The sequence below is a fragment of the Zalophus californianus genome, chromosome 6 (genome assembly GCF_009762305.2).
Source record: "Zalophus californianus isolate mZalCal1 chromosome 6, mZalCal1.pri.v2, whole genome shotgun sequence".
NCBI lineage: Eukaryota > Metazoa > Chordata > Mammalia > Carnivora > Otariidae > Zalophus > Zalophus californianus.
The window spans coordinates 82,542,758-82,555,764 of NC_045600.1; the positions used below are offsets into that span (position 1 = coordinate 82,542,758).

Here is a 13,007-nt window from a genome sequence, read left to right on the forward strand (position 1 = left end):
TCTTAGGCCCCCTCCCAGACCAACTGAATGAGAGCTTCAGAGGGTGGAGCCCAACTTTGTGTTTTAACTAGCCTTCCAGGTGATTCTGACACTAAAATCTGAGAACTACTGGCCCAGACTCTCCCTCTGATTCTGGAACTTAGGGTTTAGGTATTTCTGTTTTGACAGATGGCTACAAGGTGACTTTTGACCTTTCTTCTTGGTTGAAGCCAGCTGCCCTGCTGGGGAGAAAGGAAACACCGTATCCCCAGAGTTTGTAAGAAAAAGGGAAAAAAGGCTGCGTTCTTGGTTATTTTTGAAGGTGCCGAGAGAACTCGCCCCAGAGAGCTCGTTAAGAAGGACACAGGCCTGCAAGAGTCCACTCTCCCCTCCCACAAAGGTACTGATGTGTTTGCCTCACCTCCTGCCCCGGGGCCTGCTGCTCCTCGAGTCAGTCCTTAAAAGGAGCAGTGGGTGCCACATTTGTTCTTTCTGGTGCCAGGTCTGTGCTGTTTCACTTTGCCGGCGTCAAGTGGATGCTTAATGAGAGGCTGTGACGCAGGCCGGCAGACTTGAGAGAAAGCAGCCTCAGTCTGTGCTTTCTGCAGCTCCTTTCCCTGCCTTCCCAGCCTCAGGTTCTCCCCTCGGTGAAGTTGTAGTCACCCGGGGGCAGCCCTCGCTCAGAAAGAGCTGCGTGCTGGGGTCTGTGCATACTGATAAGTGACTGGAGAGGCACAGTGAAGTGGTATCTTTAGTTTCTCCTATTCCCTTGACCCCCCCCTTCCCGACGTAGTCCCCAAAATAAAAAGAGAGAGATAGCCACATGGGGATTGTAGCCATTTCCTTTATGGGGTTTTTTTTCGGGGGGCGGGGGGGGTGTCTAGTACCATCTTTTCCTGTTTTTTCCTTTTTTTTTTTTTAAAGATTTTATTTATTTGAGAACGAGAAAGAGCGAGAGAGAGCAAGCATGAGCAGGGGGAGGGGCAGAGAGAGAGAGGGAGAAGCAGACTCCCCGCTGAGCAGGGAGCCCAATGCGGGGCTCCACCCCAGGACCCTGAGATCATGACCTGAGCCAAAGGCAGATGCTTAACCATCTGAGCCACCCAGGCGCCCCCATCTTTTCCTGTTACTCCTGTCCCTGAGGCCAGGGTTGGGGCTGGAGTTGACTGGTGGTCAAACCCTCCAAACTTGCGCCTAGTTAGATAGCTAGGCATCCCCAGTTACCTGTCCCTTGACCATTAGAAAATACAGTCATCCTGCTCATTTGGGCGAAAAAACCTTAACTCTGTGAGGCATAGAGGAAACCCCACAAGGGAGGTTTGATTCTGGGGAAAATAATAAGCAAAGACTGTGGTGGAGTCCATGAGATTACCGCTGGTGTTAACGGAAGAAACGAGGAAACGCTGAGTTAGGAAAGTTGGTGTGTGGACTTAAGGGAAATGCTGAGGGCAAAGAACACCCCAGTAAGAGCAGGGTCACTTTGTGAGGCCCTTAACTCCAGTCGACTCCCCCAGGTGAATAAAGGACGCTCACTGACCTGGAGGGCTGAGTAGACTTTACAAACCATCCCTTATTTCCCTGAAGTGTACCGACCCCAGTGACGATGAGACCAAAAGAGGAGGTAAAGGAGAAGATCGAAAACAAAGTAGGCAAAGATCAAACCAAATAGCGACTTCCTTTATTCAACACATTTGACTGAGTGCCAGGCTACTGTTCATAGAGTGCCTACTTAGTGAGCGGGGCATGTTTTGCATACTCTTTAATTTTCTTGACAACACTTCAAGGCTGTTACTGGCCCCATTTTGCAGATAAGGAAACTGAGGCTTTGGGGGTTTAAACTCGATCAAGATCACCCAGCTAGCTGATGAGAGACCTAGGTTAAGATTCAGTCTGTTGGATTCCAAGGCCCATGTCTATTCCACTCTCCCATGCTGCCAATCCTCCAAAAACACACCTCCCTTGCAATCTGGTCTGCTGCTCCCTTCTGCCCAGGTGATAGGGGCTCAGGACAGAGCTATCTTCTGCCCTCTCCGCCCTCCTTGTTATGAAGCCTTAAGTCAAGCTGTCCTCTCCCTACTCTGCAGGAAGCTTCCTTCTCTGTTCCCCCAGCTCTGTGCCTGGGCTCCTTAAAGCTCTGTCTCATGAAGAGCTTCCCACCTTTGAGGAGAGTCTCATCAGTCGGTTGGAGAGGAGGTTCTGAGAGAAAGTCTCCCAGCCAGGCCTTTAAACAAGGGAGCCAGGAATTGCTACAGCCAGGCTTCCATGACCCTGAGGTTTGTGGAGGGGTATCCCTGCTTCCCTCCGGCTCCATAGCTGGTTCCATCCAAGGGGAGGAGGGTAGCCACCATAGCTGCTGGCTCCCTTATCCTGAAGAAGGGCTCCCCCTTTTTTTGAGGAGAGCTCAGTGATACTTGCCTGGCATTACAGTCTTCCTACAGGGATGATGTCCTGGGCCAGTCTCCACACTCTCCAAGCCCTAGTGACTCCCAGGACATCCTGGGAGAGAAGCCCTCTTTCTCGGTAGCCCTTCATAACCCAGCTTTCTCTCCTGCTTAGGTCCTGTTGTGAGGGCTGAACCAGAGTTCCGCCCCAGTGCTATATCCCCATCCCATAGTCAAACATACCTAGGCCTACAGTCCCTAATGAAGGCCCATCTGTACAGTTGGTAGCACTGGGGGGTTGGGGAGTAGTTTGTGAATCTTAGAATTCAAATTCTTGATCATGATTATTTTTGGAGATAATCTGAATTCAAGGGCTCTGCCTGAATCTACTCTTCCCCAGCTCCATCCTTTGGGTCATGGGTCAAGTCCAGGGTCATGCTCCAAGTGCATCTATGGATGACTGGAGGGCAAGAGGAAACTTGAGCTTGGAGTCATTCACCTTTACCTATTCATGTCTCACAGGGGTCTTCTTCCTAAGTGCATAAGAATATTCCCAAGCCTTTTCAAAATTCCTCTAATCAACCCCAAACCAACCTCTTCCACCCCCTTCACCTCGTCCCATTCCCAACCAACTTCCTCATTCCCCACTACAGGAAGTTGGCACCACCCACTCACTGGCCTCTCAAGTGTCTTCCCAGGTGCCTCAGCTTTCCACCCGACCCTGAAGCCAGGAAGCTCCCACCTGGCAGGGGCAGCCCTAGCCGGGTCCCCAGTATAGCCGGCAGTGAGTCTTCGGAGTCTGGAGTCTGTCTGCCCCTAGCCCTCCGCAGATTCTAGTCCAAACCCTTGCTGCTCAACCTGTGGTCCAGAAACCAGCAGCACAGGTGTCATGAGGAGCCTCTTAGAAATGCACATTTCCAGGCCCACCACAGACCTACTGAATTAGAATCTGCATTACTCTGCACCCTCACATGTGAGGAGCACGCTGATCTGCTGACAAGACACCCCGTCCTCATGCTTCCTGAGTAGAGAGGGTGGAGGGTGGAGCAGGAACCAGTGAGGAAGCCCCAGCTGTGACCCCACCGTTTAGCCCTCACTGACAAGGGAGCATCCTTGGGGATGATCTAGACACTCCCTAGAGAAGCCAGAGAGGCTGGGGAGGCCCGGGACCCTCAGCCGAGAGGGAGAGCCCCCGCAGGGCCAAAGAGGAGGGGAGCAGAGGGGGCCACATGGGGAGAGCCACACGTGGTGAGGGAGGAAGGGGCACCTGCCTTTTCGAGCAGAGGTGAGATGGTTCTCTCTGCGCTCCTACCACCGTCCCCAGCTCCCGCCAGGCTCTGCCGTGCGGCCTGGAGCTGCGGGATGACTGGGTTTCTCCCTCCCTCTTGCTGGCGGAGTCACCATCGCCCACCGGCCGCACTGCTGCTAGTGGGTGCTCAGGAAATGTTTGTTGAATCGAGAGGAAGCCACAGCTTGTGTGGCGTCTGAATAATTCACCAGCCGTGGGCCTCGGGGGAGGGGTGGGGACGGAGACTAAGTAGGAAAGACGCCTCCTGAAGTTGTACTGAGCTAGAGTCACTTTCTCTGTCCCTTGTCTGAGTCCTCGCTTTGGCGTGCCCGCGGTGCAGGGGAGGTGGGGGGGGGGGTAGGAGATGGCAGGAAATGGCCCTGGGCTACCCCCTGCACCCCCTTGATGCTGTCCTGACGGTATACTTGCTGTCTGACCTGGGTGTGGGGGAGGGTATCCCTGATGATGAGCTCACCACCCTGCTGTGGGGAGAAGAGGCTGTCCTCTCCCCACCCCACCCCAGGCCGTTTCAGAGAGGAGCCCTTTCCAGGGACCCTCTCTTTTGGGGAGGAAACCTGAGCTCTGCTCTTCTGTCCCCAGCTCAGTCCCTTACCTGCCGTGGCCTCCCTTCCTTCGAGCCTCAGCCTCCTCTTCCAGAAAGGCTAGAGGCTGCCAGCTGATGGCTGAGATTCCCCTGCTTTGGCCATCCTGGGAGTTTGGGGTCGTGTGTCCCCTGGGTGCAAGGCAGAGGCTGGGGAAGGGGCTCAGGCCTGGACTTGTCCTGCCAGCTACCGAGGCTGCCTGCACCTGAGGAGCCGAAGCCGCAACCAGAAAGAGAAGCCAGGCCTCGGGGGTGACAGAGGCCAGGAGAGCCAGGTGCCGAGTGCTTCTAAGCCTCGAGTTCTTGCCATGGCAGGGAAGCTTGTGGCCTCGGTGGCAATGGACCCAGGGCAGGGCTCAACAGCCTCAGAGACCAGGGGTGGCATAGGAATACACCAGGAGCTTTACCTGCAGGTAAAAACACACCTATGCACGGGATGTGCCCATGAGGGGCAAGGAAGGACAGCTCCTTGCCCTCCCAATGTCACCCCACTAGAGAGTTTGCCCAGCTGCTCAGCCAGACTGCCACAAGCCCCCAGCATCCAGATACCCATCGCACGCAAGAGTCTGCCTGCGTTCTTCCCTCCTTCTCTCCCCAGCCTGGCCCCTGTGCGCCCAGGGGCTTTGCTCAGCATCTTCCTGCAGGGCCAGCCTGTCCTGTCCTGCCTCTCATACCTCCTGTGCCCCTTGCCCTTTGGCCCATTCCTCTGGGGGGCCTGCTTCGTGGTGCCAAGCCCTGCTGGGCCCCAGGCTTGCCAGACTTGTCCTCTCTGGGCTCTAGCGGCCCTGCTCCTTGTGGCTCAGAACAAGTCTGTACTTCCGGCTCAGCCTGGGGGTCACCCCACCCCAGGAGCTGCTCAGAACCGTCCGGCGAGGACACAGGGTTCTCCTGGGCCCCGGGCCTTGGAGTGAGCGCACACATACTCTCCCCGGCCCCGGGGCTACCGGCCCCTCCTAGAGAAAGGTCAAGGGGAATCAAGTCAGTGCTTTGTGGAGAGCCAGGGACTGGACTAGCCACGGAGGCTCCTGACCCCCTTTGTGGCCGCCCTGGGGATCCTGGGGCTGGGCTGGTTGGTGGGGCACTTGTGGGTCGGCCCAGCTCCATCCCGCTCTGCTTCTGTGAATGCTCCTCCTGGCTCCGAGTCTTTCTGCTATTTTGGCTTCCCTGAAACGAGACATTGGCCCTGCTGGCTGGCGGATTCAGAGCTCATGTCCCTAGCCCGCCCCATCCTGTTCCCAAGCACCCACCTCTTGGCTCTCCAGCTCCTGCTTGTCTTCCTTCGTTTCCCACCTGTGGGAACACAGCACGTGGCAGGCCCTGCTCCCACCCACGGCCCTTCACATCCATGGCTCGGTAGCCAGGGGCCCCTGTTCCCAGGGAGCAGCCAGAGCTAGAACAAGGCCCCAGGCGGCGTCCCTTCCAGCCTGACCTTGTTCCCCAGCCAGCCATTTCCTCTGAACACCACCCACTTTAGCGCCATCCCAGGTCCCCAGATGCTGTTTGTGGCCAAGCCCGCAGCACCTTGAGTTCCGTGGGGACTCTGGACGTGTCCCTGCCTGCACCGCCTGGGAAAGGCACACCCAACTTCCCCGGGGGCAAGGCAACTGCTGTAATTACTGCCGGCCTCCCCGCCCCAACCTCATTAACCTGCCTCCAGGCAGCCCCAAGGGCTGGAGCAGGCACCTGGACCAGTGCTGGGCCTGACCTCCCAGGGGCAAGGGAGATCCAGCAAGCCCAGATGCTTCCCCTGATTTTGCCCCCTGCCACCTGTTACCTGCGGGCCCTGCCGGTCAGCCTCTCTGTCCCCCGGGCTTTGCTTCGTGTGGCCGACACCACTGAGGGTCTGCTGGGTTGCCCACCCCGAGTAGTACCACCTGCAAGAGATGGTCCACAAATCAAGGAGAGAAGAGGGTCATGGCAGCCCAGCTCCTTCACCAGCTCGTGCGACCCTGCTCCTTCTCCCCCAACTCACCTTTACCATCAAGGGACAGTGGTGGGGGCTGTGACTTCCGGTGGCTCCTGGGACCTAAGTGAGGCAAAGGAAATGGAGAAAGAGTGGGGTGATAAAGGATCCAAAGCAGTAACACCAGTCTTCCAGGACTGGGAAGCTGTCAGTCTTTTCCTTGGTCCAGGTGTGGGTCTTCTGACTCCCAAAAAGGTCCTGGGTCTGGGGGTCAAGGGGGCTGGGTCTCTGTGCTCCCTTTGCCATTCCTGGCTAGGCAGCTGGCGGAGTCTCTCCAGCCCCAGCTTCCTCATGTGTAAAACCAAGGGGACTAGCCATTCTAAAAGCTCTGTTCCTATAACAGGCCAGGGGCAGGGAAACGAGCTTTCACCCATGAGGGACCAACTTCAAAAGGATTCCAGTGCAGACTTCCTTGTGAGCCTCCTCCCCAGACCTTCTGGGGCCAGAACCCAGGGCAGGAGCTGTGGGTTTGGAGGGTGGGGAGGTGCCCTGCTCTGATAATGAGGGAGAGGAAGTAAGATGTTCTTCCATGCCTCCTTCCAGCTCCAAAAATAAGTGGCACACCCAGAGACAGAGAAAGGAGAGGAAGCACGGGATGGGGGGAGGGGGCTGTGATAAAAGCCAAGGAGGGAAAGGGGGTGAGGTGGGTCTTGGCTCACCCCTGGTGCCGCCCACCCTGGCCGGACCCTCTTCCTGAGGCTTGCCGGAGTCCTGTAGCCTGTGGAGCCAGAAGGTCAGGCTTCTTTGGGGTGGACACAAGCTACAGCAAGACCCACGAAGCCACTGCCTCCCCCAGCCCCAACCCCAGAACCGACGGCAACAAGATGATGGTGGGCCCAAGAAAATGGGGGACCCGGTGAGGCCAAGGCCCCACCAAAGGGCCCGGGCAGACCCTTAACCACCCTGGAGAGGGTCCCACCAGCCCTCCAGGAAGCATCCGCAGTTAGTCCTACTCCAAGCCCCACAAGCATGTCAGTCCAACGAGCTGCCCAGCCCTGTCACCCACGTGGGCTTGGCCTTGTCCAGGTCCCATGGGCGGCGCCAGTCACCCTGTGCATCTCTGTGCCTGGCCACACGGGCCAGGTCGATCTGCTCCCGCTCCTGCTTCCACTGGGCATAGTCCCAGCCCACCTCCACAGGTCCCCCCACGGGCCGGTGGGGAACCGGGCCTGGGACCAGGCCTGGACTCTGGGGCTCCCGAGCACCCTGCAAGGAGAAGACACTCAGCACCATGGGGAGGAAGCAGGAAGCCTTGGACTTGGAGTGGAAGTCTGGATATTACCAACCCCTGCCCCTCAAGGTTTTGACGTCCCCGTCTAAAAATGAAATCCGTTCCATCTCTGACACGTTCGTTCGCCATAGGCACGGTTTCCACCCACTTGTTAGCTGTGTCTTTGGGGCAAGTTACTTAATCTCTCTGTGTATCATTTCCTCATCTGTAGAATGGGGCTAATAATAGTGCCTATCCACTGGGTCTTTGCAGGGGTGTGTGGACAGGCCCAGAGTGGAGAGGCACCCAGCCGCGGTGAGCAAGAGCCAGGACTGGGGGCTGCTGCCACCTAGAGGTCACACCTGGCACATGGCCCACCCCAAGGCCCCCCACCTGCTCTCCATCAGAGATCCAGTTAGGGTAAGGGGCGGACCTCTGACATACCCTATCAAGGTAAGGCCCACCCAACGTGGAAACTGGCCAGAGAAAGGAAGAAAGGGTGAGAATTCTTGCTGGTGCTGCCTGGGCCATGTCCCCAGAGATAGGGGACATAAGTGACTCAGCTTCTCCGCCTCCCCCAAATGATGACTGCCACTTTCACGTCCCCGTTCCCTCTTGAAGATGTACTTTCCGTGCAGAATCCGAGCTGTTGGCCATCTGTATGGAGGGGGTCCGGCCCAAGCCCCTTCCACGTGACCCTTCTGCGCCCTGGTTCCTTGCTCTGGTGGGCTTCTCACTTACGATCCGTTTGGCCTGGGGGTAGGTGGGACGGGCAGTGTGGCACAGCCTTGTAAGAAGAGGCTGCTGGCCTGATTCCTGGGTTTCCCCCGCCCACCCTGCTCACCTCAGCTTTGTTTTCCATGGTCACAGCCAGCTCTACCCGTTCCCCCAGGCAGAAAGTACCAGTGTGGTCCTCTACCTCATCGTCCTCAAGCATCTCATCGGCTGCTCCAGGTCTGAGGGGTCTTGCCCAGTTCCGGCTGACCACCCGCCTCCCCTGCAGAATGAGATGCCGTGCCCTCAGACCACATGGCCAGTGCTGAGCAGGAGCTGGGGATGGAGTCCTCTGGGAGGTTCCCCAGGCTGGGTTCCAGCCCTGGCCCTCCCTGGAATGCCCACAGAGGAGCTGACTCTGTGGGGCATTCACATGCCAGTGGCATGAGGTTATCCAGGGACCGGGGCCACCCCGGGGCCCAAGATGCCACAGCAGCCTGTCATCTCTGAGCTGGGAAATCCAGAGCACTCAGACAATGGGGCTTTGTCCCTCAGACAGTGCTCCTGGCATTCAGCCCCCCTTCTCTGTCCCTCTAGGGTTGGGGGTTTAGGAGTGGCCTGTGATTTGGAGCACAGGTACAGGGCTGTGGGGCCCCTAACTTTCACATTCACCTGGAAAAGGGCATGAGGAGGATTCTATTTGGTGGCCTTTTAGCTGTGGCCCTTTGGGGTCAGAGGGACCGCAGTGGGCTGGGCGGCCTCAGGCTGGGAGCTGAAGGGTGAGCCCCAGAACTGGAAGTGGAGGAAACAGAGAAGCAGGAACCGTTGTCCTTCCCAGACATGAGCTGGGCCTGCGGCACCTCACCACCCTCTCTCCCTGCAGGGGGGCGGGGTGGGGGGGCTTACGCCGGGGACCTGGCTGATAGTGACAGTGAGGCCATCGGGTCGGAGGAATTCCGCTGTGGTCACGGCCATGCCGCCCTGCTCCGCCTGCCGCCGGTCTTCCTGGATCTCCTGCGGGAGGGCCCGGGGTCAGCACAGGCCATGGCCCCCCGAGACGCACACAGACAGGCCTACACAGAGAGACACCAGTGGGACCACCAGGGGGCAGAGGCACCGCATCACAGCGTCCCCGAGAGCCTCACAGACTTGCCGAGAGGGACCACACCACCATAACTCTGGCCCCAGGCCTAGCGCCTGCAGGGAAAGACCACGGTGCAGGGGTCTGGGGGTCAGGCAGTGCCAACCCAGTTGGTCCCCCCGGCCCCTGTCACGACCCACTCACCTGGTACCTGCGTAGTAAGGCCTGGTTCTTCTTTCGAAGGGCAACTATCCTCCGATCCAGCTCAGCATCCTTCTCTTCCTGCCTGCTCATGGGTGACTCGGCTCCGTGAGGCCCCTGCAGAGGGCCAGTTGGGAGGGGGGGCGGCAAGCTCCTGACTGCTGGGCCCATCCCTTATCAGGCCCCTAGCTTTCACATTCACCTGAGAAGCATATCCTTACCACGAATGGGCCCTGGCCCCAGAGCTAGGCTCACAAGGGGAGATGGCACGTGGAAGGCCCCAAGGCCCCACCCTCCTGGGCTTCTCTGCCTGTCTCTCTGCCTCCTCAGGGACTCAGGTCAGGGCCTTATACCCAGGCCTGCAGCTCCCAGCAGTGGGCTGCCCCTCCCCCCGGGCCCCCCAGGGAGCTCCACTGCTGAGCAGAGCCTGGAATGAGAGTTATAAATGGCTCTGGCAGCGGAACCTGCCGTGACTGGGAAGTTGCCAGGGGATTCAGGAGGTCGAGGGGGAGGGGGGGAGCCGCTCGGCTCCCAGGCCCAGAACCACAGGAAAAAGAGAGGCCCCGGCTGTGTCCTGGGCTCCCAGGCCCTGGGTCCCACTCCCCAGGCTTGTGCCCAGCCTGTGGGAAAGAGCTGCTCCCACGAGCCCGGCCTTTCCAGGTCTGGAGAGACAGCCAGTTCCGTGGGCGGGCCCAGCTGGGGAGCCACCCTAAGCAAGCCAGGCCTCTGCCCCGAGACCCCAGGTCTCTCCCTGTCTGGCCGCAGGGTCTCCATTGCAGCCAGTGCCCCTGCCCAGCCCCCCACCAGCCTAGGCACAGCCCTCGTCCCCCCAGGCCCAGCTGTCCCCAGCTGTCCCCAGCTGCCCCCGGAGTGTGAGGGCCTGGTGTCCCAGCCTCCGCCCCAGCCCCAAGAAGCCCCCCGCCAAAGGTGAGGTGCCACTCACAGCTGAGTGCATGGCAACAGTGGGCACCGAGAGAATTCCAGAGCAGCCCCGGGGGAGCCAGAGCAGGAGGGAAGCCGGAGTGCGGAGCCTCCGGAGCCGGAGCCGGGCCTCTGCTGGCCTCTCCCTGCCGGCTTCACTGCTCAGCACACGAGATCATGTTGTGATTACAAAAGACTCCTCTGGGCTCCCAGCCAGGAATGCGCGCCGCCACCCCCACCCATCCACTCTCAGAGGGCAAGGACCAGGGCGCTGGCCCTGCCCAGCACCTCTCCCAGCCCTGCCCCGGCATCCCCAGAGACACAAGCAGGAACCTCTGTCTGTTGGGCCGAGCCCACACAGGGGGCCTGGCTGCCCCAGGCCCTGCCTTCTCTGAGGCCCTATGCCCAGCCGAGCCCCAGCCTGGACATACCTGCAGATGGACAGGCAGCCAACATAAGCCTCCATCCCTCCCAATAGTGAAGAAAAGCCTACAGGGTGCAGCTGAGCCCGTCGGCCATCCCAGTCTGAGGACCCCCAACTCAAATGGGCCTCTCTTTACTGTCCTCATCAGCTCAGGTTTAGCTAATTTGGAGGCATCGAGAAGCTTACCTCCCCTAGGCCACCAAATACAACTAGATACCTGAAATAACACCATTAGCCATTCCTTTAGGTTGAACATTGTCTTCCCTGTGTTTTAAAGCACAGCCACTTCTGAGAGGCCCAGCTGTTTAAGTCTCCCCTCGGTGTGCGGAACTGGGCCCTTCTGCAGGGCCCATGCTACCGCAGCTCAGAGTCAGCCACCAGCCTTCCCCACTCAGGGTCCTCACTCCAGGCCCTTCCTGGCCTTGCTCTCCACGGCTGGCCTTTCAGCCTCTCCCAGGCCAAGTAAAGAAGCAGGCTTTCTCAGGAAAGTCTCTCCCCAGTTCTTCCCAATACAGCTGAGGCTAATCCCTCTGCCCAGGGGAGCAGCTTGCCTGGTGGTCCCCCTCTTGGAGCCTCCAGGAGCTGGAGCTTGGGGTGCTGGGGGGTGTCTCTGTTTCAGGGGTACCTGCGGTCTCTTTAATAGCTACAAGGCCCCGACCTCCAAGCCCTAAAGGGAGGGTCAGAGGTCGCTGCATCCCCCACATCCCTGATCGACCAGGCCTCAGTTTCCCTAATTCCATGCTCTGTCTCCAGAGCAGAAAGCCCTGCTGCTCTCTCCTTCTTCCCCAGACCAGCCCAGTCAGCCAGGGTTTCAATCTCTGTTCCCCTTGAACCGTGTCTTCCTGCCACCCTCCCACCCCCTCCACGGTTAGCCTCTTTCCTGGCCGGGCCTTCACACAGTACCCCTGACCCCACACCCAGTGTCCACAGCCCCCGAGTTCCCATCCTGCTTGGAAATGCCACCGCACTCTCTCTTCCTTTCCTGCTGGATGTTCCCCCCGAGTCAGACTCCCAGCAACGGTGACGCACCAGGCTCCTCTCCCTGAGCCAATCTCTGTCTCCCTCTGCCTCTCTGCCCTTCTCCCACCCTCTCTGCATACTCCCTGAAACAGGCTGCTGAGTTCCAGCCTAGCCCCCGGAAGGCCAGAGGCAAGGCCCTGGTGGGGTGGCAGCCCAGTTTCCCACCACCTGCCCTACAACGCGTTGTTGGAACTGGCAGGCCTGCCCAGCACCAGCCTGGGATGGGGAGATGCACCTGCTGAGACCTAATGTTCTCCATCATCTTTGGAACCCAGGCTCCCCAAGCAGGCCTGGGGCAGTGGGGTGTAGCTAGAGGAGGTTACAGGGGCCAGGCCGGGTCAGCTGTGCTCCTCACTCCTGTTCCCAACTCTGTTGGGGTGGGACAGCCGCAGGGGAACAGGAGGCCTGGGTAGCAATCCAGCTGTCCCATAGGGTGGGCGACCCAGCTCTTCTGGAAGGGCCTGCAGGCAGAGACTCTCCCAAGCCAGTGACAAAGGCCTCGGGGCCCATCAGGCTGCAGCCCCACGTGCCCAGGATAAACCAGTGATCAGAGAGGACCCCACAGTTGCTGGCCCCTCCCTTCCCAAGTGTTACACAGTATGTCATACCTCAGAGCAGCCCCTACATTCTCCTATATTCTCCAGAGTCCAATGTGTGTTTATCTGCTCCCCACCAGACAGAGGCTCTCTAAGGGCAGAAATGGTGAGCCGGGGCGCCTGGGTGGCTCAGTCGGTTAAGCGTCTGCCTTCGGCTCAGATCATGATCCCAGGGTCCTGGGATCGAGTCCCATGTCAGGCTCCCTGCTCGGCGGGAAGCCTGCTTCTCCCTCTCCCACTCCCCCTGCTTGTGTTCCCTCTCTCGCTGTCTCTCTCTCTGTCAAATAAATAAATAAAATCTAAAAAAAAAAAAGAAAGAAAGAAAGAAAGAAAGAAATGGTGAGCCAAGTGCCTCCAGATCCCCAGGGCCTGGCACCGTGCCCTTTTGAACCACAGACCCTGAGGCACCTGGGTGACTCATTCGGTTAAGCGTCTGCCTTCAGCTCAGGTCATGATCCCAGGGTCCTGGGATTGAGCCCCGCATCGGGCTCCCTGCTCAGTGGCAAGTCTGCTTCTCCCTCTCCCTCTGCTGCTCCTAGTGTGGGGATGTGACCCCCCCCCCCCAGAGAGAGCTTGTGCTCTCTCTCTCTCAAATAAACAAATAAAATCTTAAAAAAAATAATAATAA

The 13,007-nt window shown here is 58.7% G+C and overlaps 1 protein-coding gene across 3 annotated transcripts; it reads right to left on the reverse strand.

Annotated features, from left to right (window-relative positions):
- Window positions 1–1,635: 1,635 nt before the first annotated feature.
- On the reverse strand, window positions 1,636–10,486 carry CCDC9B (coiled-coil domain containing 9B). 3 transcript variants are annotated; one of them, XM_027572285.2, is made up of 11 exons: window positions 10,362–10,486; window positions 9,422–9,535; window positions 9,043–9,150; window positions 8,267–8,419; window positions 8,050–8,175; window positions 7,219–7,418; window positions 6,872–6,930; window positions 6,222–6,275; window positions 6,024–6,123; window positions 5,497–5,539; window positions 1,636–5,413 (listed from the first exon to the last, which is right to left on the reverse strand). In XM_027572285.2, the coding sequence occupies exons 1-11, from the start codon at window positions 10,371–10,373 to the stop codon at window positions 4,877–4,879; spliced, it is 1,506 nt and encodes a 501-aa protein (XP_027428086.1). In that variant the 5' UTR covers window positions 10,374–10,486; the 3' UTR covers window positions 1,636–4,876. The 3 variants fall into 3 exon arrangements, with proteins under 3 accessions (XP_027428086.1, XP_027428088.1, XP_027428089.1); XM_027572287.2 differs by having other exon boundaries at window positions 9,043–9,209; window positions 10,362–10,386; XM_027572288.2 differs by lacking the exons at window positions 9,422–9,535; window positions 10,362–10,486 and adding an exon at window positions 8,809–8,928 and having other exon boundaries at window positions 9,043–9,166.
- Window positions 10,487–13,007: the final 2,521 nt, after the last annotated feature.

What these genes read in the sequence shown, in the direction of transcription:
- CCDC9B (XM_027572285.2), bottom strand. An exon ending in CTATCAGCCAGGTCCCCGGC is followed by an intron (nt 8,420 to 9,042) that starts GTAAGCCCCCCC and finishes CTCATTCTGCAG; the next exon opens with GGGAGGCGGGTGGTCAGCCG. An exon ending in CTGGACAAGGCCAAGCCCAC is followed by an intron (nt 6,931 to 7,218) that starts GTGGGTGACAGG and finishes CTGGCTCCACAG; the next exon opens with GCTACAGGACTCCGGCAAGC.